General features: G+C 40.9%; 1 protein-coding gene across 1 annotated transcript in view; it reads right to left on the reverse strand.

Moving 5' to 3' along the window:
* Positions 1-2,732: 2,732 nt before the first annotated feature.
* The window catches only part of LOC130166933 (procollagen galactosyltransferase 1-like), a 13,401-nt gene continuing 4,569 nt past the window's right edge, over positions 2,733-11,564 (reverse strand). The window contains exons 4-12 of the mRNA XM_056372789.1: positions 10,070-10,204; positions 8,519-8,723; positions 8,279-8,398; positions 6,686-6,762; positions 6,498-6,604; positions 5,999-6,131; positions 5,416-5,543; positions 4,262-4,468; positions 2,733-4,148 (exon numbers count right to left, since the gene is read on the reverse strand). Of these exons, the coding sequence (XP_056228764.1) occupies positions 3,878-4,148; positions 4,262-4,468; positions 5,416-5,543; positions 5,999-6,131; positions 6,498-6,604; positions 6,686-6,762; positions 8,279-8,398; positions 8,519-8,723; positions 10,070-10,204 (1,383 nt within the window). The 3' untranslated portion in view covers positions 2,733-3,877. The remainder of the gene's footprint in view (positions 4,149-4,261; positions 4,469-5,415; positions 5,544-5,998; positions 6,132-6,497; positions 6,605-6,685; positions 6,763-8,278; positions 8,399-8,518; positions 8,724-10,069; positions 10,205-11,564) is intronic.

The raw sequence follows: 11,564 nt of genomic DNA on the forward strand, positions 1-11,564 counted from the left end.
GACAGCGATAACCTCACAAATTAGATTTGGCTCTCTGGCTCTGAGCTGTGCCAGATCTATTTGAGACTGCAGCTCTGGACTGAAACTTCCAAGGCTGATGTAGGAGAAATATGTTTGAAATTGAACAGCAGTGGACCTTACCTGGGAAAAAAAGAGGATTTACTGTAAGACTCAGAAAGGTCAGAGCTTAAACCCTACATTTGGAAAAGTTATTCCACAATCATCCAGTTCACTTTTTGAAGCTGATCGATCGCACCTGATATATACCAGCAGCGCTGCCTTGTTTTGTTAGTAGCTAATTTAATAGGCCATCAATCTGTGTATGTGCTGTGGCAGCTGAATATACCACAAGTAATTTACCTCACCTTGAAACTCCTCAACTCCCACAAGAAAAGAAATATGTCCAGTTTCTTCTCCTTTTCAAGCCATTGTATGCTTTCTTTGATTTGTTTTCTTTCTTCCTTTAAATCCTGTAAAGTTTGTTATTTTAGTGACACCTTTCACTGCCTCTTCACCCCTCTCTCTGTAGTTTCCTCACCCTGCACACTGTGGTCTACCGAGGGAGATTACAGATAGCTGGAGGTGTGGCAGTGCTGTAATTCAGGGGCAGACACTGCTCCTGTGGTTGTGTGTGTGTGTGTGTGTGTGTGTTGTAGGCCTTAAAAGACCAGCTCAACAGCAGCAATCTTATTACTTAAAGAGAAGAAGGGAGGATAGGATGGAGAAGGAGGACAAATTGGATTGCAAAGGGGCGGCAGACATGTAGGTCAAATGGTGGAAAGAAAGACAGAGCGGAGCAAAGAAATAGAAATGTGAGAAAAGAGAGACATGTTTTATGTGAGCATCAAGTGAGCCCTCCTAACTTCGACCTTCCCTCCGCTCATGCTGCTATAGTTAAAGTCTTACTAATTATTGATGTCACTCTATTACTCCTCAGAGCATATTAAAGAGTCTTCTGCATCCTGTTATCAAGCTGGTGTGACAGCCAGGATGCGGAGCATCAAGGAAAGGAACTGAGAGAGTCGATAGTTTGAGTCGAGCCTGGTTCTAGTAAACCCCAGCAGGTCCACTGTAGAGAAAGTGGCTATCGATCTGCAGGGGCACTTGCAGAAAATACCTGGGCTAATCTCAGAGAGGGGTGAGGTAAATATAGAGGTGGGGAGAGAGAGAGATCTAAAAGGATTAGTCTGAGTCACACGTGGATGCGTGCGCACACACACACACACACACACACACACACACACACACACACACACATGGGCCACCTGTGACGCAATAAACATACTGTGGACATGTGAGCAAACACATACAACACAAGCCAAAGCTTTTTAGTCGTGTTCCCCTCAAGATGAATTATAAGAAAGAAGAAAATAATCCTCAATCCCCCATTGTGTTTAGTGTTAATTAGCAAATGTTAGCATGCTACTGTATGTTAGCATGCTGGCATTAGCAGCTTCTCCTATCAGTCATCGAGATCATGTAACAGGTTAAAAAAAAAAAAGTGAAAAAATAATTGGTTAAAGTAAATGTAAAACGTTTTGTACAGACTTCTTCCTACGCAGAGATTAAACACACAAGACACATTTTTACAGTTTTTCTTAATCACTTTGATGCAATTCACACATCAGGAACATAATTCTCACCACTCTCAATGCAAGTCTCCAAACAGTTCATTATTTCCCCACGCACATTAGCATTTCTCATTGTTTTAGCACAAACTGCCATTGTGTCCACACATATTTCACTACTGAAGACATTTTGTCATTGTGTTGATGCAGTTCTCATCTGACTCTGAAAACTCATAAAAACCGTTTGTATGTTCCTCAGTCAGAATGACAGACCTCTCACTCATTTTCTAAATTAGGTCTTTTTTTTTTTTTTTTTTCAAAACTTGAAAATATCATTATTATATATATTATTTGCATCAAATGCCAAACACTTTTTTCATTATAGTAAATGTTTGGATATACCATGTACACACTGTCGTTCTAAATTTAAAGCTTTGGTCTTGTCTGTCTTCAATATGCTCGTATGTAAATTTCCATACTGTGTTCTAAAGTGCAGTAATAATGCTGAAGTAGCCGCTCTCTCATTCTTTCGTGACAATGTTAAAGTGACTCACTGACTTTGCATTTTATAACACGTGAGCAAGGTTTCGATTGGCTTTTGCAGAGGTGATTAGAAAAGCATGACCTGTTTTGAGAACTGCATTAAAAGAGAAGGAGAAGGAGAGAGAAGGACATTTCTGATTAGTGAACTGCATCAAAGCGATTGAGAAAAAAACAGCAAGTAACAAAACATTATGCTGGACACGAATACCATGAAAGTGTACAAGAGTCAGAATAAACAGGGTCGTGCTTCACAGGTCAGCAGTGAATAACAGATCGTCTGTGAAAACACAGTGAAGGAGGAGTGATGGCGGCCAAACTGACCATTATGTACCGGCAGGGAAGGAAAACACCAGCAGGCACTAATTAAAAGAAACGTCTCAACTGGGTTGTGGGACATTGATGTCTGTGCTAAAATAAAACTGTTGTGTGGCAGAAAAGGGAGCAGTGAAGAGAGTGTCTTGATGTTTTAGCCACTGGAGCTCTGGCTACAAATGAACCTAGAATTTTTACAGTGCTACCATGTACTTTTAACTGAGCTTTGAGACACTGTTGCTCGAGTCTAGCCCCTTTTTAGCCGGAGCTAAGTTCTGTTAAACAAAAATATACAACCAAAACAAGCCGTTCATTATAAAAGTTTTTATTCGTTCTTTGGTATAAAAGACACACTTTGTACACAGAGGAGAGACAAAACATGAAAAGTGAAATATATCCATTTTGTTTTTCTGATCTTCACCAAACAAAATGCAACAAAAGCTGCAAGTTTAGGTCAAAACTGCAATATTTAGTGAGGGGGAAAAACCCTGAAACACTAAACCAAACTGCTGTTGTAAAAGCGTCAAGGTAAAATAAAGGCAAACACTGGTACATTCATGAATGAAAAGATTGGTTAAGATTAAGAAACAACCTCAAAAAATGTATAATAAATAACACAAGCTACTAGGAGTTACACTAAACAGGAGCCACTAGAAGATGAGAAGAAGAAGACAGTAGTGGTTTCCAACCTGGGGGTCGGGACCCCAACAAGGTATCACAAGATGATTAACAGAAGGCGAGAGCAGAAAGACATTTTTCTTCTACACAAAGTTATACTTCTTGGTGATAAGGTGTTGCAAGTAGTGATTACTTTGTTTCAATAGCCAGGTTGGGAACCACTGAGAGAGAATACAGCACTCTACAGCAAAGGCAATGTTTCAGCGATTCTGTTTTCTTCCTTGAGACTTTTTTAGTCAGTCCAAAAAGAGATGTAATAAATGTAATACTTTGGACGCTCCCATTTTAAACTGAAAACATACTGTAGCTTGTGAAATTATACTGGACAGTTGACATGTTAGAGGAACACTGCATATCTGAAAATTTAGTAAAATCACATAATGGGAATTTATTTAAAATACTGTACGGAAGAAGTCTGAAAATTATAATAAAAACAATGGGACTATTAATGGACCAGGCTGTGGTCAAGGGATGTACGTTGGATGCAATAAATAAAACAAAAGCTGCTTGCTGACTCTTCAAGAGTTAACACTACATCTAACCTGCTCTTTTAAGAGAGAGATCAAATAGTGGAGAGAGAAATGTACAAGGAAAAGCAATTGTCCCTTATCAGCCTTGTGCCCATCTACTCTGCCTTTCCTCCCTCTTCTGCTTTCTGTTATATTCCTTCCCTCTTATCCATTTCCCCCACGATCACAGCTTTGTTCTATCGCCCTCATCCTTATCTCTGTACACCAGAGTTTGCTCTCACTCCCCCTCACGTCCTCTCTTCTTCATCACAGCTCGTCCCGTGCGCTCCAGTTCTCCAGGTCAGACTGCAGTACGTCAGAGTTCTGAGCCTCGAAGCTCAGCTCCTCCTGCTCCTGAGTTTTCCTCGACTTGGCTCGGTCCCAGTCGGTTTTGACCTTCTCGTTGTCCCAGACCACCGACGTCTCCGTGTCACTGACGTAGCCGGGGTCTCCTGTGTAATGGGTTGGATAAACAAGGAGAGGCTCGGCAGAAAACGCGTGCAGGTCCCGACGCTCGAAGTAGTCCATGTACTCTGAACTGATGAGTGAGGAATTTGGGGACGTGATTAGATTGAAAAGAGCGCTACAAGACAGAATCAAAAGGAAGAGAGAGAGTGGATAAGAGGAACAGAGTGAAATGGTTATACTCACACTGGATGCTTGTCGTACATTACAGGGAGGAACTCATCGACAGGAAGTATCTTGCTCAGAGGATCGACCCTGAGGAGCTTCTGAGCGCCGCGTAACGACAACATGTAGCCTAGCGTCCAGTAGGAATAGTCAGCTTCCACCAGATTGTGTATGTTGGGCACAGACTTCTCCGAATGGTCCACCTGCATGCGCTTCCGTCCGATGTAACTGTACAAGAGTGTAAGGGCAAGGGGAAGATAACAAAATATTACAAGCACAAAATTAGGGACCCAGTCAAACAGCATTTATAACGCCAATATTTTGGACCAAAATCATACACTCATATAAAAAATATTGTGTTTCACTCAACGATGGCGAACCTGGAGAGTCCAAAAACGGAGATAGCTACTGTATTAGTTGTGTTGGACCATCCAATTTTATTTACTTACTTATATACTGCTGCAGCTTCAGGAAGTAATTTTTCTCAGAGTATATTTTTTCTACCAAAAATGTTGTTTTAATGATATCCTCAATATTATTTAATATAGGAACAATGGAGTAACAATACTATTGGTTTAGATTATGACCTTCAGTTTTACTTATTTCAACTGTGATCCTGAGAAATAATGTTTGTTTTGTTTGCGAGAGAGTTTGCTATGGTGGATGGCTCTAAATCATACAATATCCATGAGCCCCTGCAGTCAGTCAAAGAAGCAAAACGCTGCATTATAGTTCTTTAATTCATCAAAAACTGACTTCAAGTCCACAAGTGTTGTTTCTCCAAAGCCTCATGTTTAGCCTCAGACTGCTGTTAGTGGTGCTGTCAAAAACGTCCTTGGAAATCACAGTTACTTTCACTGTGTATATTTTAATGTACACCTTCTTTCATGCCCGTCTAACACCGTCTGTGCAGAAAATCAACAGGGCTGCTCCTCCACCTTGCTCTTCTGTGACACCAGCCCTTTGCATGTCTCACTGTAAATGTGTAAATGCTGGAGCACAGTGCTTTGTAGTGGGATGACAAGATGCATTATTTCTACAAGTGTTTTCAGCATCTGAACACTGGTGTCTGAGATATCATGTGTGACAGATGGACGGATTTCACTGTAGGGGGACGATAATCCGCTCTGTTTACTACATCATGTTTTCCTTCCGTTCACTGAAGCATGACTCACATGAGATCCCAGTCCAGCTTGTGCGTCGTCACCTCCTGCAGCAGAGTCTGGAGACGACGTCTGAAGAACACCTCGAAGCGGAGGTCGTCCTCGATGACCAGGGAGGTTTGCAGACCACGGTCTGCTATCTAAACACACACATATATGGATTTAGAGCATTACAATGCTGCTGAGAGGCTGATGAGCCTGACTGTACTATTTACAGTGTGATCAAGCGTTAGTATGATGGCAAAGGTTCTTAAATCCTTTACCGGTTTTAATAAATCTTGGACTCTTTTGATCAGAATTAATAAAAATACAGAAGTAGTGGCTACAACATTTTACTCTTTGTGTTCTTATTCTTTGTGTTCATTTTGGACTTCTGAAAAACAGTGCAGTTAAACTATAACAAAACTATCCAGAGGAGTACCACATTTCTTGTTGCTAAAAAACGTATTTTCACAAAAGATTAGTACATTTATTAGAAGAAATAAAACAAGCTTCCTTTCCTCACAGAAGCTGAGTTACTGTGTGTTTCAGTAGTAAACGTTATCTGCCATGTACAGGTAGACCGAGAGGCCCGAGGCCTGTCTGAGCGTCTCACCTCCTTCCAGATGTTGTAATGAGAGAGGAAACAACCCAGTTCACCCTTGGTGAGAGGTCGACCATGATAAGGGTCTTTGTACCCCGGCAGCATCTTAATCCCCATAGACTCTATCTCAGACTTGTTCAGCGCTCTGAGAGAAAGAGAAGGGGTTCAGATGTGGAAACAATAAGTTATGTGAGAAATGGGAGGCAAAGGGCTGAATTTACAATACAAATGTAACAAAAGCCATGCGGGAGCTGAGAAGACACAACCAGTTATGTAAAACACAACACACCCTAATGACAGACTGGGCTACATAAAGATTAGAATTGGATTTTACCCCGACGGGCTAAAACGATGTGTTCAGGGTATCTTTAGATGACAGCAAGCATCCCACTGCTTTTCACCTGGTTGTTTGTCTCAGCCCTGCCTGCCTACATCAATCTACACCGCATGTTGCAGAGGCACAAAGCAGGAAGACACAGGCAGTGGGGGAGAAGGAAGATGAGAAACGTACTTGCCATCCACAGCAGCAACAACCTTACAGCTGAGCTCCTGCTCGTACAGGGTTCTTAGCATTCGCTCACGACGGTCAGATCTCCGCACCAGATTTATCATGAACACCTGGGTGCACAAAAAAGGAGATTTCTCACACACATGCTTTGGTTATTGTGTATATGTGTGTGTAAGAGAGAGTGTGTGTACCTCATCAAAGCCCATCTTGTTAGGCTGCTTGGGAGGAAGAGACAGGAAGCTGGAGGGCTCCAACGGAGGATTTTTCACTTTCAAAGAAAAAAGGGGGGAAGGTTAAAAAGAGAATGTGAAATGTGTTGGAATAAGGGCTCCCAAAATGTCTTCCAGGGAACCACAGGGTGCTCCCTCAAAGAGCCATAGTTTAACTTTTGCTCCGTTTTCAAAAGCTATAGTATAAGTATACAGATATTAGAATGGTCATTATCATTATTCATTGTGTAGGATTCGCAGCCCACCCTTTTGCTGTTTCCTCAACTGTTCAAAGAATATGTGTATACAGTTGGATATTATGCTGTGACCGTAATGGAAATCTGTAAGTGGATCAACTCGTGATAAAAGAAGCTTCAGGAGACCCAGATGTCTTCAGCAGAAGGATTCACTGAAGCTCAGTGCATGGAGGAGAACACTGTGTGATGCCACCCGATGCAGAAGGTCATCGTCCCTGCACGGGGCGCATTTAACCCTTACAGGACTCACATAAAACTTACCACATGTCCATATAAGGATATGGGACCACAGCATCAAGCCATACATTTGTAAAGTTTCTATTGGGTACCAAATCATAAACATTAACCCGTGTTACCTAAGACTCTTTATATGAGGAATCTCAAGGAAAGACGGTCTGTCCCTGGTTTATGACCATTCCTTCCTTAGACTGGATTCTCAGTCCATGATATCATTATGACCTTGGTTGCTATGCTAACTATCATTGGGGACTGGGCCAGCTGGACCCCTATCAGTGTCTTCCCAGCTATCCTCGAGACAGACAATGAACGACTGCTTTCAGGGCTTGAGTATGAGTCTCACTATCCTAAACTAACTAAAGACCTGAAGAAGGAAAAAATTCCTTCACAGTGACAAAATGAAATTAACAAGAGTCAGTTTCAGTAGCACATAACCTGATAATTCTGATAACATCTAATCTATTTTTGGAGTCTATGAATTAAAGTCAATTACAGTCGCGCCTAATCTGTCGCTGCAGTTCCTTTGCATTTTAATGGCACAAGATTTCTCACTCACACTCTGGTTCCCCTCCTGTTGCACTGTATGTTTCATCTGAGTAGCTTTCCATGCTTATCATGCCAAAAGCTTAAATAAATAAAAAACTGGCTGCAGAAACATTTTGGCTGAAGTAATTTGGTGGTGTAGCAGAAGTGGACAAGGTCAATACAATATACTGTACATTTCTGCCTAAAAAACGACATGCTTAATTAACTCTATGACTCAATATTAATTTACAACTTTTGGCTACTTCTTGCTACAGCAAGAAAACAACATTCAGTTTGAGTTAAGGATGTTTTCTAAGCGCAAGATGAAAAAATCCATTAAATGCAACACAACATGCCACTGCAAGCAAAAGACGGCTGGAGTGACAACGGATCCATCAATCTGAAACCAACACACTTTTATTGCACTATGATGCTCACAGCCTCATGTCTGTTAACGTGCTTCATCACAAGTGAACTTGCACTCTTTTGCTAAAATTGCAGAGCACAAAAAAAACATTCTGGTCTTGTCTGAGCACTCTTTGACCTCTTGACTCACCCATGACCTCAAGCTGTGTATGCAAGAAGCTCTCTGCCTCATCCTGCAGGGTAGCGTGGGAGCGCATGGGCACTGGGAAATACCCATATGTTTCTTTGTTGCACACATACATCTGCACATCTGAAGAAAGAGAAAAAGAAAGGCAAAGAATGGTTAAACACACATCTGGAGCACGTCCAGAGAGACGTTTGACACCTTAACCTCCAGATAATGAGTCTGTCTCCCTTGCATTCATCTCACCTGCCATGCGAGCTGAGTAGGCAAAGACGATGACATCATCCAGGGCCCAGTTATACTCTGGGTGTGGTGGATAAAAAGCCAGCTGACGGGAGGCCTCTTTCCGTATGTCCACCAAGTAGGTAGAGTGGACCATCGGTACAGCAAAACAGCCACGGCGCTCTAGCTTACGGATGGGCATGTAGGCGGGAGTACGCTTGTAGTAACCCTGCAGGGAGCGCACACAAACAATTTTCCACATGAAATAAAAAACTGTCAGGGTGGTACTTCATTTGAGGGATTTAACTAAGACTTTATTGAGAAAATTGGCTGCCCAAAGTCTGAGCCTACTAAATTAATTTTTTTTTAAAAAAGCATAGATTTTTATTGCGAGAGTTTAAAAAAAAAATGTAATAAAGTAGCACAGAGTAATACAGACATTGACAGACATTGCTTATTGCCTTTTGGCTACAGGCCTATTAACCGTCAATGAAGAAAATGTTCTGTGGAGGAATCAGAGGCAGACACTGGGTTGAAGTTGGTTTATTTTGGGCTGGAGGATAGACAATGTCTGAATGTCTACTCTGATTTGAAAAGAAGCAAAGATGAGTACTCGAAGGCATCCTGCCGAGACAGAAATAGATCACAGACGGCATGCGTGATACATCAGATATGCAAGTTTGATTAGTCAAAAGCATGCCCACACAACTATGTGTGTGTCTGCATATTCAAGATAATGGTTTTTACTGTCATACTGTCCGAATATCAAAAAGTTGTTTTTTTTAAATAACATTAATTTAAATGACTTATGAGGCATACATTCATTTAAAGACACGATGGCCTCTAGTCTTTGTCAGCAACGCAAACAGCAGCCATATGATCTACTAATGTCATCAACTTTTATCAGAGTTGAATCATGTGTTATCAGATCAGGCAAGTTTCAGTTCTCCTGTGAGACAAAGCAAATCATTTACTTTCATTTACAAATCACATTTACCACAGCCATACAGCAGAAAACATCTCTCCTGTTCTTTCAAATTGACTCATTTGAAGCGTTTCTAAAGTGAATTATTTCCCAAACTCGATTTCCTCTTGCATAAGAAAAAAATAATCGAGTGTAAAATTCCTTCGAGATTATATTTGTGTGTTATGAAGGTGGCAGGAGATGCGTCCGATTATTCAGCAGCTGTGCATGAAAATTTATATTTTACTCACTATCAGTGACTTAATACTGGACTTCATATGGGTATATAGAGACATTATTATTCATCATTTCAATCCCATGCGTAACATTTGTTTAATACTCTTACTGGGACTTAAAAGCATCTGGCTGGGAGTAGTGACTTTAAAGTGACCTTGACTATTTTTAATATTTAATGTAATTTCTGATCTGGCTGTCACAGGTGCTAATACATTAGTCAAAGCAGAATATTTACACCACAACCGTGCTGTATCAGCTCTTCCATACACAACAGTTAAATCTGGTCCGAAGGATGTGCAGGATCTCTGAGACGTACCTAAAGCGGGTATTCAGGTGTAAGTGCGGAACAGCGCAGAAGAAAATATGTGTAGTACCTGTGAGGTCATGCCGCACCAGAAGTTGGAGTATGCAGCCCTGGACTCCAACAGGGGAGCTACAATGGTCTTGTTCTCCATCATCAGTTTCCACAACACATCCTGATTGGTGAGCAGGTTGTCACAGTCAGACACCTACAGATGGAAGAGATGGGCACAATATTGACAACAATCACACACAAGCAGAGAGAAAATGTCACCCACCGACACTAAATGATTGATTGAGCCGCAGCGAAATGGTTTGACCACAGAGCCGTGTGAGCATAAGCAGCTCCCCTCTGCACCTTCAACAACCTTTACCGACAGACTGCCACTGCATTTGTTATGAATAAATGCTGTTCTATGTCCGGCGAAGAACAGTTTTGTCAATGTCAAACCTTGACATTTAAACCTTGTGTATGTCTGGCTAGGTGTATCTCACCAAGAACAGCTCCAATAAATAAAGGCTGCCCCCAAAACAAACTGAATTTTTTCAGCCATAATATTTGTCCATTGCATTTCATACTGCCAATTTTAAAACTGAGGCCATTCTTCAGCTGACATTTAAAACTGTACCTCTCCAGTGTGACATGACCCGATGTTTTTTTTTACTAGAGCATGACCAGAAGGCAGGCTGAAATATCGGCTGATATTAACTCATCCCGGACACATGGGTATTGGCTCATATATCAATATGCCAATAATCAGCGAGCACTTGTGCAAAGTGCCAACAAAATGTTTAAGGTTCAGAGCCAGTGTTGCCATCACGTATCTCTTCATCACAAGTTTGTTTTTTAACTGTAAATTTCAACTACAGACTAGAATTAAAGACTCCTCATAAAAAGTTTGTTTACGTATTGACAGATCTGATTTTTTTAAACTCTCAAATATCAAAAGCAACATCAGATACAAAAATTCAGGTTTGCCCATGGCCATTGAAAAAAATCATTTCTGATTGGCTGACAGATGATTTAAATCATATATCAATACACCTCAACACTCAAAATTACAATCAATCTAATCATTAGTTGAACTGAAAACAAACTGCACTATCAATTTAAATCTGCTGTTGTACCAGAATGGCTAAATAATGAGGAATCTCAGAGAGTCACAGAGATAATGAGAATGTGCCATAGTTGTTGCATTTAAGAATGAAAAGACAAATTTTGTCCTTTGCATTATATTTTAAAACTATAAAGAAATTAAAACTTTTAAAATAAACAATTAGTGAGGAGTCATCCAAAATGTTTGCCAGCCTAAAACATGGCATTTTCATTACCTCCACCAAGGAGGTTATGTTTTCACCTGTGTGTGTTTATTTGTCAGCAGGATTACTTATAAAAAAGTACTGAACCGATTTGCACCAAACTTGGTGGAGGGATGGGACATGGGCCAGGGAAGAATACATTACATTTTGGTGCAGATCCGAACCATTTGCTATAAATGGCCTTGGTGGAGGTCGGCACTCTCTGTGTGTCCTTCCTTTTCTATGTAAAATAGACTGAGCTATGCTTTC

Source organism: Seriola aureovittata, chromosome 3 (genome assembly GCF_021018895.1).
Source record: "Seriola aureovittata isolate HTS-2021-v1 ecotype China chromosome 3, ASM2101889v1, whole genome shotgun sequence".
Taxonomy (NCBI): domain Eukaryota; kingdom Metazoa; phylum Chordata; class Actinopteri; order Carangiformes; family Carangidae; genus Seriola; species Seriola aureovittata.